This window comes from Cervus canadensis, chromosome 6, assembly GCF_019320065.1.
Source record: "Cervus canadensis isolate Bull #8, Minnesota chromosome 6, ASM1932006v1, whole genome shotgun sequence".
Lineage (NCBI taxonomy): Eukaryota > Metazoa > Chordata > Mammalia > Artiodactyla > Cervidae > Cervus > Cervus canadensis.
In genome coordinates, this window is record NC_057391.1 from 37309637 (window position 1) to 37326759 (window position 17123).

Consider the following 17123-nt stretch of genomic DNA (forward strand, 5'->3'; position numbering starts at 1 on the left):
CTGTCATAATGCTTAGCTAATAGCACACCTAGTCATTGTTATTATTCCTAAGACTGTCCTGCAGGACAGGGTTCTCTGCCCAGGACTGGGGCCCAAAGCTCTGAGTGGCTAGAACTGAAGCGACAGGAGCAAAGGTGGGGAGCTGCATAAAAACAACCCAGGGAAACTGCAGGGCACCAGCACCACGATGACACCTACCGAGCTTTACTTTCTTCCTTCTCTCATCAAGTTTCTGGGTCCTCTCTGCTGCCTGCTTCTTGGCTTTCCTGACCTTGTCATAAGCAGCCTGGCAGAAGGAAGGAACACAGAGGAGCAGTCAACGGGCTAACACACACAGAGCCAGGCCTCCTCCCTGGCCCCGCCACTAGCCCTAGAGCTAGTGAGGCAGTCTGGTAACAGTCTCCAGGCGAGGACAGCATGGCCGAGCATAGAGGATGAAGCACACCGTGGTCTCTAAATGTGGAGGACAATTCAGACAGAGGAGGATGAGCTTACCCTGGCGGCAGCATCAGTCAGTACCTCCAAGGCCTGAGAAAGCTGGTGGAAGAGTTCAGCTAAACATAGAGATCAAAAAAGAGAGAGGAGAAAAGTAAAGTTAGACTTGGTGATGGTGTGCTCTCTCAGAAAAGCACCTCAAAGCCACAGGCTGCTGGAAAGGAAGACATCAGCAGATGCCCAACCAACAAAGAAGGGTGAGTATATCAGCAATTGATCAGATGCCCTTAATGTGTGAAGTGCAGCTACGGGCCCAGTGCCCAAAGTCAGGCTGCGTGCGCTGACCTCCATGGCACTCACACCACACCCAGGTGGGTTGGGCTCCTTCTCCCCATGCCTAGGAGAGGCTCACCTGCTTTCGGATTATCCGGATTTTTGTCTGGGTGGCAGGAGAGGGCCTTCTGTCTATATGCCTTCTTCACCTGGAAGAGTCAAGATTGGGTTATTCATTCTCTCACCCCAAGACAGACAGGAAAACACTGCTAACGGGATAAGGGAAATCCAGGGAGGGCTCTGCATCGCTACAGGAAGGTTGCCACACTGAAATAGTCATCTTGCAACCACAGTAGAGATCTTCAGTGGAAGCAAAAGCTATGGAGGGAGCTGAAGGCTGCCCAGCAGCAGGGTGGGGCCTGCTTCCTGCCAAGCGTCCAGTCTCACCACTGTGGATGTCAGAGGCTCCTGGCAGGGGCAGATTCCCCCTAGCTACCCAGAAACGGGCACTCAAACAGTCTTAGTGTAATGTAATGTACACCAGGGCAACATTTCCATAGGGAAACTTAGCCATCAAAATTTTAAATGTACTTTCTCTTTGACTTATTATGGAATCTGGACTTGTAAAAGCATGCCAAAATAAATATACAAGGATGCCTACTAAAACATAGTTCATATAAGCCCCAAAGTAAAGCCAACCAAAATCTCCAACAACGGAGAGACTCATTTAAGAAATCATCATAGACAAAAGCCTATATGTGCTGTCCAGAAATATCTTCAAGTCCTCATTACAAGAAAAAAAACTGATTAAGTATGATGACAAACAGCAAATCATTATGTTGTACACCTGAAACTAATCCAATGTGATGTGTCAATTATCCCTCAACTTAAAAAAAAGAAAGAAGTATCTTCAAGGTATAGTGCATGAAAAAAACAAGGCTTAGAACAGTATATATTAATATGATAATTTGGGGGTTAAAAATAAATAAAAAATAAAAGAAATGTAAATAGTTAGAAACACTAGAGCATGTGCAAGCCTTTGTTTTCCTTTTTTCCCTCAAAGCAATCACAAGAAACAGTGGTTTCTTTTGGAGACAAGCTGAAAGTGGAGGGGAAAGAAACATTCACTTCTCATTGTATACTTTTCTGTGGTCCTACTTTTCAAACCTTAAACTAGTCATTATTATTATTATTATTTTTTTTTGATAACAGGTTATCTTGGTGGGGAAGCTATGGTCTATTTTTAGTTTTCATCTTTGCACCTCTCTATTAAAAAGAAAATAAGTATTATTTCTTACATTAGTAAAAATAAATAAACATAGCTACCAAGATTCTCTTTTCCATATTCCCCACTCATAAGGGAAGGCAGAGCACAAAATTGCAGAAATCCTCTGCTTTCTGAGGCCTTGCCCTCACTCTGCCTGTACGCAGTACCTACTGCTCAAATCTCTTGGGAGGAGAAGCCCCTAGCCCAGAACCTCTACCAGTAGCTGAGCAGACCGGCTCTCCAGGCTTCCTACGAAGAACCAATAAACATTTCAATCCAAAGTGTGCTAAAAAAAGGGCCTTCAGAGGCAAGCAGCCAGCACCCCCAGGGGAGGGTCCGTGGCCCAGGGCCAGCTGCACCTTCGGCCACACCTAGCCCAGGACCTCTGGGGTGTGCTGCCACCTGCTGGGCAGAGCTAGAACCACACCTGCACTTGCCCGGGCAAGCAAGCCCATCTGTTAATAGCTCTCCTGGCTGAGCCTGAGGAAGCAGGAACCACTCCCAGCACAGGCTTTGGGCAGAAAGAGCATAAAAGTTCCTCCCTGTCCCCCAACCTTCCCAACTGCCCGCCTATTTTCACCTCCTCACCCCAACCTAGGTCTTCACCAATAATAAGTAATGACAACAATAACAAAATCCAGCTTTTTTTTTTTTTTTCACTATTTGTTGTTCAGTCATTCAGTCGTGTCTGACTCTTTGCCACCCCATGGACTACAGCTTGCCAGGCCTCTCTGTCCTTCACTATCTCAGACTCATGTCCATTGACTCTGATGCCATCCAACCATCTCATCCTGTCGCCCCCTTCTCTGCATTAAAAAATAATAATAAGGGAAGAGGCGGTGATAGTTTCATATATAGTCTTACATTTGAAATGTCATCTTTTACTCTTGAGGCAACATATCATTTGTCATTCCGCCCTTTACTCTTTCTTTTCCCTCCTCCATTTATGCCCAGGGCCTTATTTCTTTTTTACTTTAAACCAAGCCTTTATTACATATTCTTTATATTTGCAGGCTTCCCCCATGGCTCAGTAGTTAAAAAAATCCGCCTGCCAATGTAGGAGGACCAAGTGTCTTTTGTTTTTTCAATAAGTAAAACAATGCAAAAATATATAAAGAGAGAGAGAACTAAAAAGCTAACGTTCTTTCCCTATTTCCCCAGCCCTCTTTTCAAAGTCCTTCCCCCTGATCATTCCAACAAACAGAAGTCTTTGGGGTCTTGTTTCTGCCTCTCTGCCCCCACCTCTCTGTTCTCTCTGATCCCAGGCGCTGTGTCTGAACTGGTTGAGAGGAAGAGGAAGGGAGAACAGGGTGTCTATTGTCTCAATTTACAACACTGCCCTCAGGACCAGAATTAGCAGGCATGCCCTACAGAGGCTGAATTTTGTGGAAGATGGTTTCTTTTGTATCATGGAGTTTTTTAAAGTGTTACCCGTTCTTTTTTGTAAATGTGAAAAAGGACAATAAGAGGGAGGGAAGAAAAAAAAAAAAGAGGGAGGGAAGGAGTAAGAAGGAATAGTAGGAAAGCAAAATAAGAGGCAAGAGGGGGCTGGGTGGTAGAATATTCTTCATTTTCTTTTCTTTTTTTAGAGAATGCTTTATAGTTTTTTATTCTAAAGGAATGATATTAAATAGCTTTGTGTTTTATATTTCATTTTAATGCTCTATATCAGAAAGTTGTTTTTTTAAACTTAAACAGGAAAATTGTTCAAACAAAAAAACTAATTATATAATTATGGGAAATTAATCTACATATATTAGTTTGTTTTCTCATCAATTCTCTTTCCAGAATATGTTCCTTCAACAAATGTCTTTAACAGTCTCATCAGATTTCATTTGAAGCAACAGTATAACTAGACCAAGGTCACCTCACTCCCCATCTGGGTGGACCCACATCTTATTCCCACCCCTCCAGTCTCCCACACACTCAACATCTATAACCAAACACAACTGCCCCAATCAACTTGATGTATACTGGACCCCTATCCCCTCAAGGCCTAGCCTGGGCCTCCATTTCCGAATCACCCCTTAAAGGTGTGAGGAGTTGAACATCTGTGTTTCAAAATCCTATTGGAAAAAATTACCAGTCTCATGAAGTGGCTTGATGAGTAAGGGGAGAGGTGAGGTCAGAAAGTCAAGGTCATGCTGGTATTCATTCTTAGAGAGGAATGTCTACAGATAGGAGGGGAGCTCTCTGAGAGCCCTTTGGTACAGCACCAAATCTACCCCACCTCCTGGGTCCACTCATGGAGCATCGAGGATACGGAAGGACTAAGCTGAAGCTGGGGATACAGAGAATAATTGGGAATTTCCCTGACACTGAAGAGGAAGGACACTGCTTAGCAAGGAAAATGGCTGTGAAAACAATGAATTATACTACAGTTGTAAGATGCCTGTAAGTGAGGGCCCTAAGAATGGGGAAAAAAAAAAAAGAGAGAAGTTAATTTTAGCCTTAAAGGCCTCACACAGGAGATAACATCTGAGCCGGATCTGAAAGGTGAGTAATAGTCCTCCCAAGCAGAGCCAGAAAGGGTATTCAAGACAGAGGGTGTGGAAGGACCTGACTTCCCTTCAAGCCCCAGACCAGCTCAGAGGAGAAATATGTTTTCCTTTAATGAGGAAAAGGTACTGAGAACAGAAAAGGACGTGAGAAAGCAGAGACGTAGTTGCAATAAAACATGGAAGTAAAAATAATGTTTTTGTCAAAGAATATTTTGATTAAAAAAAAAACCTTCGACCAAAGAAAAGTAACAAAAGAAAACCAGGAAAAGAATAAAATTCACACAAACAAGTTTTAAAAACACAAACTTGGTATGAAGAAATGCTAGGGAGTGAGAGCATACATGAAGGCAAAGAAATGCAAAACTGGCCTGAGAAGAGGAAAAAAGTTAAAGTTAACTCAGGTGTGCTACTGAAAATACAAGAAACTTAACATGATTCATAAGGTATGTGTGATTCAGAAAACAGAGAGTAGACCAATTAGAAGGAAAAGCCCCACAGTGCATATGAGCAGGGCCAGATGTGGAAAGCCTTCTAAGATCAAAAGTAATGAATCAGGATGAATGACTAAAGAGGCTTTTGGGGTCTCCAAGCCCAAAGAACTTGAACCCCAAAGTTCTCTTTGAGCTAATGAGAGTTTGTTGTGAAGCACAAAGACAAGATTAATGGAACATATAAGCATGGCCAAGAAACAAACAGTAATAAATGTAAAAACTCAATGTATGGTATAAAGTATTACTAAAATCCAACATAATGAGTGAAAAAAGTTAGTTCATCATAAGCCATATACCAAAATAATTCCAGATAGACTAAAAAAAAAAAAACCTAAACACAAAAAATGAAACTAAAAGAACCTAAAGAAAGAAAATGATGGGACTATTAATCTACTTTTAGTGTGGGGAAGAAATTCCTAAGCATTAAAACAAGGGAAGGAATCACACATACATGCACACACATGTATATGTACACAAAATGAATGGATTTACAATGAAAATTTTTTAATTTATCTAAGCAAAAAATCATAGACAAAATTAAAAGATGAGGGGGGTGGGAGGGAGGCTCAAGAGGGAGGGGATATATATATACTTATAGCTGATTCACACTGATGTACAGTAGAAATCAACAGAACGTTGTAAAGCAATTATCCTTCAATTAAATACAAAAAAGAAACAAGTTAAAAACAAAAGGACAAGGGAAATGATAACTGAGAGAAGTATGTGCATGAAACACGACAGACAACAGTCTTTACTATACAAAGAAACCATGCAGAAAAAAAAAACACAAGAAAAAGACAAACTACAAGAAAACAAGAGAACATGAAGAGAGAATTCATAGAATATAAATGGTTGACATGAAAAATGTTCAGCCTCACACATAAAAGTGCAGACCCTGTGATCCAGCAAGGCCTCTTCTAAAGAAATACTTAGAAGTTTATACAGTATTTATAAACATTGCTGTTCATTATAGCATATTTATAAAAGAAAAAGTCAGAAATAATCTACATTCCAAAATGGTTGCTAGCACCTACCATGTAGCAAGCTCTTTTTGAAGTGCTTTATATACAGTAACTTACTTAACTCTATTTTTTTTAAATAGGATTTCTCTTCTTTTTTTAAAAAAAAATCTATTTATTTAGCTTTGTCAGGTCTTAGTTGCAGCATATGGGATCTCTTAGTTGGGGCATGTGAACTCTTAGTTGGGGCAAGCAAACTTTAGCTGTGGCATGAGAGATCCAGTTCCCTGACCAGGGATCAAACCCGGGGCCCCTGCATTGGGAACACAGAGTCTTAGCCACTGGATCACCAGCAAGTCCCAGTAACTTACATAACTCTTAACAAGTCCCTGTGAGGTAGAAATTATTATCCTCATTTTACAAATGAGAAAACTGTGACATAATGAGGCAATCATTATGATAATGAAAATCCATTCAATGAAAAACTATGCAATCATTATTTCAGACAATAACTGTTCTATTCTAGCCATATACCATAGGAAAAACTGTGGCTCCCAATCACCCCCTGCCATCAAAGAAGGAACTGGGAGTCTAGACTTCCACCCTCACCAGCTGTAACAAAGCACCCCAAACCTTTTGCCAGAGTTGTGTCAGAGAAGGCCGAGAAGGGAATTCATGCTCACTAGATGAAAATATAAAAATATTTCTGAAAGAGAGCATTATAATTGACATTTACTTTTCACAGTGAGCTTGTATTACTTATCACATCAAGAAAAAAAATTTGTTAAAAAAAAAAGAAACATAATTAGCCAGAGCAATTAGACAAGGTAGAGAAATAAAAGGCACCCAGGACTTCCATGGTGGTCCAGTGGATAAGAATCCACCTTGAGATGCAGGGAACACGGGACTGATCCCTAGTCAGGGAACTAAGATCCCACATGCTGTGGGGCAACTAGGCCTGTGCACCACAACTACTGAACTCACACAAGATCACAAAAGATCCTTGCACGACACAACAAAGATCCCACGTGCCACAACTAAGACCCAAAACAGTCAAATAAACACAATTTTTTAAAAAGAAACAAAAAGTATCCAAATCAAAAATGAAGAAGTAAAACTGTCATTACTTGCAGATGACATATTATATATAGAAAACCCTAAAGAGTTCACCAAAAAAAACTGTTAGAATAAAAGAATTCAGTAAAGTTTACAGGATACAAAATCAACACACAAAGGTCTGTTGCATTTCTATGCACTAACAATGAACTACTAGAAAAGAGGAGTTAAGAAAACAATTCCATTTACAATTTCATCAAAAAGAATAAAATATCTAGAAATAAATTTAGCCAAAAAGGTGAAAAACCTGTACACCGAAAACTATAAGACACTGATTAAAGAAGTTGAAGAAGACCAAGTAAGAGGAAAGATATTCCAAGCTCATGGTTTGGAAGAATTAATATTATTAAAATGTCTTTACTACCCTAAGCAATCTACGGATTCAATGCAATCCATATAAAAATTCCAAGAGCATTTTCACTGAAAAATTTTTAAAAATCCTAAAATGTTTATGGAGCCACAGAACACCCCAAATAGGCAAAGCAATCTTGAGAAAGAACAAAGCTAGAAGCATCATACATCCTGATTTCAAACTATACTACAAAGCTATAGTAATCAAAACTGTATGGTATTGGCATAAAAGCAGACACCTCAATCAATGGAACAGAATAGACAGCCAAGGAATAAACCAACACATATATGGTCAATTAATTTACAACATAGGAGCCAAGACTATGCTATGGGGAAAGAATGGTCTCCTTAATAGATAGTTTTGGAGTGGGGAGGAATAAACTAGGAGCTTGGGATTAACATACACACACTACGTACATAAAAAGACAACAAGGAGCTACTATAGAGCACAGGGAACTTATTCTGTAATAACCTACATGGGTAACGAATCTGAAAAAGAGAAATATATTTATATGTAAAATTGAATCATTTTGCTCTCCACCTGAAACTAACACAACATTTAAATCAACTATGCACCAATAAAATTTTTCTTCAATAAAATTTAAAAAAATAAAAAATACTGTTGGGGAAAGTAGGTAGTCACATGCAAAAGAATTAAACTGGATCACTATCTTACACATACACAAAATTTAACTCAAAGTGGATTAAAGACTTGAATGTAAGACATGAAATCATAAAACTTCAAGCAGAACACATGGAAATTAAGCTCCTTAACACTGGTCCTGACAATGATTTTTTTTCCCCTGGATTTGACAGCAAAAGCAAAAGCAACAAACAAAAGCAAAAACTAAACAAGTGGGACTACATCAAACTAAAAACCTTCTGCAAAGCAAATCAACAAAATAAAAAGGCAAACTATGAAATCAGAGAAAATATTTGCAAATCATATATCTGATAAGGGGTTAATAAAAAGACCCAAAATAAACAACAAAAAAACCAATCTCATTAATAGATAGGCAGAGGATCTGAATAGACATTTTTTCCAAGGAAGATATACAGATGGCCAACAGGTACATGAAAAGATGTTCAACATAACTAACCATCAGGAAAATGCAAATCAAAACTACAATAAGATACTATTAATACCTTACACCTGTTAGTATAGCTATTATCAAAAAACAGAATGTGAGGATGTGGAGAAAAGTGATCCCAGGTATACTACTGGTGCAGCCACTACAAAAAATTGTATAGAAATTCCTCAAAAAATTAAAAATAGAACTACAAGGAATTCCCCGGCAGTCCAGTGGTTAGAACTCCACACTTTCACTGCCAACGGCCAGGGATCGATCCCTAGATGGGGAACAAAGATCCCACAAGCTGTGTGGTGTGGCCCAAATAAATATTAAAAAGATAAAAACAGAACTATCAAATGATCCAGCAATTCCACTTCTGAGTATTTATCCAAAAGAAATGAAAACACTAACTTGAAAATATAGTGAACCCTGATGTTCACTGCAGCATTATTTACAGTAGCCAAGACATGAAAGCAACCTAAGTGTCTTCTGATGGATGAATGGATAAAGAAGATGTGAGATTTTACATTCAGCTCAGTTCAGTTCAGTTGCTCAGTCATGTCCGACTCTTTGCAATCCCATGAACCATAGCACGCCAGGCCTCCCTGTCCATCACAAACTCCCAGAGTTGCCTCAAACTCATGTCCATCGAGTTGGTGATGCCATCCAGCCATCTCATCCTCTGTTGTCCCCTTCTCCTTCTGCCCCCAATCCCTCCCAGCATCAGGGTCTTTTCCAATGAGTCAACTCTTCGCATGAGGTAGCCAAAGTATTGGAGTTTCAACTTCAACATCAGCCCTTCCAATGAACACCCAGAACTGATCTCCTTTAGGATGGACTGGTTGGATCTCCTTGCAGTCCAAGGGACTCTCAAGAGTCCTGTCCAACACCACAAGGCACTCAGCTTTCTTTATAGTCCAACTCTCACATCCATACATGACTACTGGAAAAACCATAGCCTTGACTAGACGGACCTTTGTTGACAAAGTAATGTCTCTGCAATATGCTGTCTAGGTTGGTCATAACTTTTCTTCCAAGGAGTAAGCGTCTTTTAATTTCATGGAGATTATACATACACATGCCCAAACACACACACACACACACACACACACAGATAGATATACTCAATGAAATATTACTCAGCTATAAAAATGGAAATCTTGCCATCAATGACAACATGGATGGACTTTGACGGCATTATGCTGAGTGTCAATGAGTCAGAGAAAAATACCATATAATCTCATTTACCTGTGGAATCTAAAAAACAAACAAGAAACAACTCATAGATATAGAGAACAGATTGCCCCAGAGGCAGGCAGTTGGCGGAATATGGGTGAAGGGGATCAAAAGGTATAAATTTCCAGTTATAAAACAAATAGCCATGGGGATAAAATGTATAGCATGGCAACTATAGTTAGTTGCTGTTGTTTACTTGCTAAGCTGTTTCCGACTCTTTGGGACTGCTTGGACTGTAGCCCACGAGGCTCCTCTGTCCATGGGATTTCCCAGGCAAGAATACTGGAATGGGTTGCCATTTCCTTCTCCAGAGAATCTTCCTGACCCAGGGATAGAACCCGAGTCTCTTGGATTCTTCACCGTTGAGCCACCAGGGAAGCCCCGTGCTGTATATTTGAAAGTTACTAAGAGAGCAGATCTTAAAATTCTTATCACAAGGAAAAAAAAATTGTAACTATGTACAATGATGGATGTAATTTAATTAGGCTTATTTTGGTGATTATTTCACAATATATATATATCAAATCATTATGCCGTAACCTGAACTAATATAATGTTACATGTTAATTATACATTAAAAAAAAAAAAAAAAGCAAAAAACCAGGGATGTTTAGCTTCTTTCAACTATTCTAAGCTAGAAAGCAACATGGTTCACTGACAGAAAGAAGGTTCTGGAGTCTAACAGATAATGTTTAAAAATTTTGAATCTTCTGCATGCTATGAGCACAATCTGGGGCAAATTACCGAATCTCACTCAGCCTTAGGTTCTTCAACTACAAAGTGTGGGAAGTATCCCCTACACATAGAGCCATTGTGAAGATTAAAGAAAATAATCCATGTGAAGTACCTAACAAAACCAGGTACTCAATATAAGGTCCAAACCTCTTGTTTATCCACTCCTAGGAGGGAGGTAAATTGTGACACCAAGCCAGGATGATGCCAACCTGACAGAAACTTCAGGAAAGGACCCAGGTCAATCCAGTATGAATTCTCAAGGTATACGAGGCTGGTTTCAGGAATGCTGGGGGCAGTTCTCAAATTCTATCCTTGGTCAGCCCCCAAGGGCTATGAACTACCCTCATTTAAAGTGTAGGGAGCACAGGTAGGTAGCCTGAGATCCTCCAGAGTGGCCATCAACAAAAACCCAATGCTGGTCAAGTGTGTCTGTCTTGATTAACTAGTTATTACAATCTTTTTATCCTGATTAACTAGTTATTACACTCTTTAGCTGCTAAGCCTGCCCTGGGCAAGGCCCATTGCTGGGTTTTAGCCTGGAAGGCCAGTTCTGACTTTGAATCAGTTGGCCTGCAGTTTGGTATTCTGTGCTATAAACAGGACTCCCAGCTCCGCCCAGCCCTCCTGGAGTGACTAGTACCTGAAAAATTTCTCATCACATAAACACAACTCTCCTGCAACAGGCCTCTGAAAAGCTTCTGTGTCAATATTGTTTATTATGAAATAATTCCACCTTACCAGCAGCCCAAGAGGGCAAAAGGATGCAATAATATTTTTCTTAACTATGATAAGTTGAGAAGGAAGAGGGACTTTCAGAAGAATAAAGAAACAAAACAACTTCTGTGTTATTATGTGAGAGAGACAGGACTATCTAATCCCAAGGTTGGCAGCTCCTTTATGAAACGGAGTCTGCAGGTGCTCAGACACCCAGAGAGGGTTGAAGCAGCCACTGAAAATTGCCAAAAGCTACTGAATATCTCAACACTTGCAGTATTCCTTCTTCACCTATAGGTTTCTCCTAAAAACTCAGGTCTCCTTAGCACTTGGAAATAGTCATTTACATTTCCCGAGACTTCACAGAAAGGACCTAGGTGACAATTGAAGGGCTTCTCACCCAAAGTCCCTGCCCAGACCATGATTTTTCAGAGAACCAGGCTGTATCCAAGACCCAGCCCCAGAATGACAGAGATCTCAGATGAACCTAAACTCTATGAGGACTTTAAACTCCAATTTGCAAAAGTGTGGTCTTTTCTCCTAATGCCTTTCAAAAATACTATAGGTTACTCCCTTCCCCTCTCCATCCTAGGACACCACTTGAGTTTCATCAGTCTTCCATCACGCAGGATCATCACTCAGAACATAAACTACTGAACAGCAAAAAAAAAAAAAACTACTGAACAGTACAAAATGTTCAGATGTTAAAAAAAAAATGTTCAAATGTTACTGAGGACACTCAGGCTTTTCCTATACTTCCTCGGGTGGTGATGATCTTAAAAAAAGTATATTTGACTGAGCCGGGTCTTAGTTGTGGCATGCAGGATCTAGCCCCCTGACCAGGGATGAAACAAGGGCCCCCTGCATTGGGAGCACAGAGTCATAGCCTCTGGACCAACATGGAAGTCCCTTAAATTCTACTCTTTTATAGAAATATCTCTTCCCTACTAGACTGTGCCAGATACCAGCATATCTTTGGAAGTGCTTATAAATCTGCTGTTTCTTTTTTGGTATGGCCTGGAAAAACAGACACACTGGTTATGATTGTACTTCAAATGAGAGCACACAGGTATAGGAAATTATGGGGGTTCTTAGAAATAAAGGGAACGTGCTTTAGGGGACAGGGAGTTTTGCTTATCTCCAGGGCCCAGAACAGTGCATTGGGCAGCGCCTGGCACTCAGTAGGCACACAATAAATATCTTTTGAATGAAAGGGGCAAACATCCATTTGTTCTCAACCAAACACAATTAGGAAAACTCAACTGTGTCAATTGCTTCTGGCCTATTGAAGAGCAGAAGGAAGTGGGTGTTGTTCCAAGCCTTGGAGATCCTCTCACACTATTTCATAATTTCTCCTTCTACCTGCTAACACTTCCTCTTAAGAAGAAATCACTATAACAGATTGATAAAAGAACCACAGTGGGAACTAAATGTTATCCCCCTGCATCACAGAGGGGAAGAATGAGTTATGCATTAGCCCAGCCCTTCCTGGGGGCTCCATAACTTGTCTGGCCACTTGCAGCAACCTAAGCCCAGAACAGGGAAAGGAGCTTGGAGCTGGGTCTCCCGTCATCTCCACTGGGCTCGGTGCCAGGCACACAGCAGGACCTCTGACAATCCACCTGCCTCCAGTTTCACCTCTTGAAAGGAATGAATTCCCAACTCAGACAAAAAAGCCAGGTGCTAAGGGGCCCAATAAATATAAAATAGCCATCATTAACTTAAAAGAAAGGTGCCCTACAAAGAAGAGATCATTATTTTTTAGAAGGATGTTATCCTTTCATATAATAAAACTTGGAGCCAAGTAAGTATTAATAGTACAAGTAATTAAGTCCAGTTCTCAAAAGCTCAACTCACAGTGTTAGACTCAGATACAGAGGACACACAGGGAGGCCACTCCATGTGACAACAGATACCGAATGAACAAATCATACTGGTGAGTCAGCTAGGAAGTCATTACAGGCCCAGTTCCAGAAGGAGAAATAGTTAGTAATCTTGGCCTGGGCAGTATTTTCTTGCCAAGCTTGGGGGAGGCAGACATCTCATCAATCCTGCACTAGCCACAACCCCAGAGGTTATGTTAACCGCCTGATGTCATAGGCAGGAAGTAAACCACAGAGCTCTAGGCACTTACCTGGAAGTCCCCTCTGCCTAAAAGATTGGTCACTTTCATTTCTTACAGCCTATGGTCTACACTGCAACAGCACTACAGAGAAATCCCCAAATTTCTGTGGAAATGGGACTGCTCCTAAGGCTCCGAGCAAACAGGGTGCCGGCCACTGCCCAGATCAGTGCTCTCAGCTCAACATTTCCAAATGTGGGCCTGCCAGCAGAACTGTGAGATGACAGGGGGCACCTGGACCTCACGCCAACATCTCTCGTAGTCTGCTAACCGTGGTCCGTGGTCCAGACTTAGGACAGTGACCCGCGCGGCCTGAACCAACCAAGACCATGCACAGGGCCTGGGCTGCTTCTGCCCATATGCTGCCCCTGTGCGCCTTAAAGGATCTGGGTCCCCAGCCCATCCCTGAGGTCACTCCCCTGGTCCTCCCTCCCCTCAGGCTCTCACCTCTGGGTCTCCCTTTAGTGCTCCCAGTATCCATTCCTGGGCCTCAACCCTGGCCCTGCCCTCCTTCTCAGCCCACTTCCCCAAACCAGACTGGTCTACATCTGGACTCAGTCTCCTTTTCCACCTCCACCTCCTCAGATGCCCTCTTCTCTCAGGCCAGCCTCTCCCTCCCTAAGCATGCTTACATCATGCTCAGACTCTAAAATCCTCACCTGCCTTCTTCTCTCAGGTTGGAGATTCCCACCCCTGGATCTGACAGATACCCTGGGTCTGGCGGCCCCTCACCTCACCCCCACGGCCTGCTGTCACTCTCAACCCCTAGTGTTCTCGGTCCCTACCCCCAAAGTCATTCTCTCTGCCCAGGCACAGAATTCTTTCTCTCTGGGCCCTGGTACTTCCTCCATCTCATTCTTTTTTCCCCTTAATGCATTGGTTTCCTTCATAAACAAAATTATATTAGTAAAAAGAAGAGAATTGACTTAAATAAAAATAATAACGACCAAATAAAAGTATTCAGGAGCAGCAAAAATAGGGAAAGCAGTTACGCAAATAGAGAATATTTTGAATTCTACCTTCACTGAGATGAAAACTCCACTATGGTAGTTTTAACACAAACTTTAATACACTTCCTCAAGTTGTCCAGGTTGGCTTAATATCCTTCAAGTTAACCCAGGTCGGGCAGCTTTACTCACAGAGTCAAATCTCTGTGTCAAGGATGGGAGCGAGAGGCTTTCTGGGGCCTTCTCTTGTTGCCCTAATTGCTCCTAAGTTGTGGGTCATGGAAAACAGCTCTGAAAGAGGCATACAAAATGCAGGTTTGGGCAGGTGCTCTGCATTTACTAGCCACCTTATGCTGGCCAAATCAATTAAACTCTGCAGGTCTCAGTCTTCTCATCTATAAACTGGAGCTAATAGTTCTTGCATACCTCACAGTCTTGTTTTGAAGATCACATCAAATGAGATAATTTATGTGAAAGCACTTTAGTGTCATATAAATGTGAGGTATTATCTTGAACACTAATGAATAGCTTACAAACACAAATGAATCATTCCTTTTGACTTAACAGGTAGCCAAGTAACTTCAAAACTTCAGAGCTTCAGCCAGACAGCCAAACCCAGGAATGAGTTAACTCTCAGAGAGATACCAAGAAGGCTTGGAGGTCAGGCTCCTGGTCCCACCCAGTGCTGCTCAGGCCCTTAGAGAAGGAACAAATGACAGTCGTCAAGTGAAACCAGGCTCAGTGTCCAACTTCAGCACCTCGGTGCCCAGTCTGGAGGCAAAAGGCTTTAGGAAAGGCACCCATTTGGAGGCAGTGGACTGAGTCCGGCACACCTCAAAACCAGAAATGGCTCCCAGACACCCACAAAATCAAGTATAGCCACCCAAGGGCCTAGAGGCCCAGAGATACCACATTTTTCAGACTCATCTCCTGCCACATCCTCAACAAATCCTAGGCAATGCCCCAATCCTTGTCATGCCAAGCACTTTAACTTCATACCATTCCTTCAAGTCCTACTCTGTCTTACTTTTCTTAAATTGGTAAGAAACAATGGATGTCAGTGCATCACATTCTAAGGTATAACTGAAACAAGTGATTTAAATAAAAGCATTAGCTAGCAAACAGGTAAAATAGCCTTTTCCTTAAAGCAATAATAAACTATAACCTGAAAAGGTCAATAGTAAGTTTCCAAGGTAGTTTTCCTGGTAAATACATTTAAAACTTGAGTCTTCAAAGGGTTGATCAAAACGCATTTTCAAGCACCTAGCTTTACCAAGTAATACCTGCCAAGATACAGTGAATTACATACCCTGCAAAGGGCTTCAAATGAAAAGCAAGGGCTGCTATAAACAGGACAGAAATTCACATGTCAGCTTCCACTGATATGTGCAGGACAGTGGAAGGAACACTAAATTGGGGCTCCAGTCTGGCCCAGCACTCACTCACTGGGTGATCTCAGCAAGTTCCATAACCTCCCTGGACCTCCATCCTCCTGTCTATAAAATGAAGAGAGTAAATGACCATGATGATCTTTTTTAACCCTGCTGCAAAACAGTCCTTTCTCCCCTCAAGGTCTTGCATAAAAACACCTCCTCAGGGGAAGTCTTCGTTGATCCTACCAATCACATGAATCATGCCTTCCTCTTTATTCTGACAGTTTATATGCTTATATGCTTACAGCTTATATTCCTTATATGCTTTTTAAAAAAAAAATTATTTATTTTCGGCTGCTCTGGGTCTTCAGTGCTGCACAGGCTTTTCTCTAGTTGTGGCGTGCGGGCTTCTCATTGTGGTAGCTTCTCTTGTTGCGGAACATGGGCTCTAGGGCACACAGGCTTCAGTAGTTGTGACTCCTGGGCTCTAGAGCACAGGCTCAGTAGTTGTGGCGCATGGGCTTGGTTGCTCCATGGCATGTGAGGTCTTCCCAGACTAGGGATCAAACCCCTGTCTCCTGCATTGGCAGGCAGATTCTTTACCACTGAGCCATCAGCTCTTAAGTCCCACCATGCCCAAACATTTGAACTGAACAGTGAACTCTACTGATCCTCAATCTTGTTCTACCTGATGCCTCACCTGCCTTCTACTCTGACCACTGCCTTGGTTGAGAATCACTGGTGTAGTGTGAAGTGAATCAGGGACTTTAATGAATGAGAAGGGGTGAGGAGTGAAGGGCAATCTTAGACATGAGCTGTGGGAAACTGCACTGGACATTAGCGCTTACAGTGTAGGAAGGTGAAGCTACAATGATAACAGCATGAATGAACTTGCAGTGAGTCCGTACTAAGTGCCTCTAAGCGCTTTGCCCGGACTGAGCCATACAACAAGGCTGGTGAGGAGGGGCTGCCATCATTCCCATTTTGCAAATGGGGAAGCCAAGGCACACAGAAGTTAAATGTTTGCTCAAGGTCACAAACTAAGTAAGTAAAGGAACCAACATGCATATAGTCTGACTCCAAAGTCCTCTTTCTTAACTGCCTGCGGTGATTAGTACAAAGATGATTATAAGGGCACATTTACAATCCCAACATTGCTTAATGCTGTATTATGATTTCCATCCATTCTCAATACAGGATGTAACAAGCAACGATTCTTGGCCTCACTTGTTAAGATTAGTTATAAATGCTGTCATTTTCTACACAAGCTACACTCTCTAGGAAACCACCATCTGATTAGAAAGCATCACCTTCTAGAATTATCAACTTTTGATTTCTGCATTTCTAAACGATGAACTACAAAAGCAAGAGACAGAGAAGCTGGAAACAGACCTGATGAGGTAACCCTCCAGGAACTGTTCTCCTCACTTGTAGACACTTAATAAGTTTGTGGAATCAAATGGTGTCTGGGGGAAAAGTTTCTACCCTCTTCTAAAACACAGATGGAAGGACTTTCCTGGCAGTCCAGTG

The 17123-nt window shown here is 41.6% G+C and overlaps 1 protein-coding gene across 2 annotated transcripts in view; it reads right to left on the reverse strand.

Annotated features, from left to right (window-relative positions):
* Positions 1–17123, reverse strand: part of DNAJC17 (DnaJ heat shock protein family (Hsp40) member C17) — a 28391-nt gene that overhangs the window by 9279 nt on the left and 1989 nt on the right. For both annotated transcript variants that reach the window (XM_043471505.1, XM_043471504.1), the window contains exons 2-4: positions 848–917; positions 496–554; positions 199–286 (exon numbers count right to left, since the gene is read on the reverse strand). In XM_043471505.1, coding sequence (XP_043327440.1) covers positions 199–286; positions 496–554; positions 848–917 — 217 coding nt within the window. The remainder of the gene's footprint in view (positions 1–198; positions 287–495; positions 555–847; positions 918–17123) is intronic.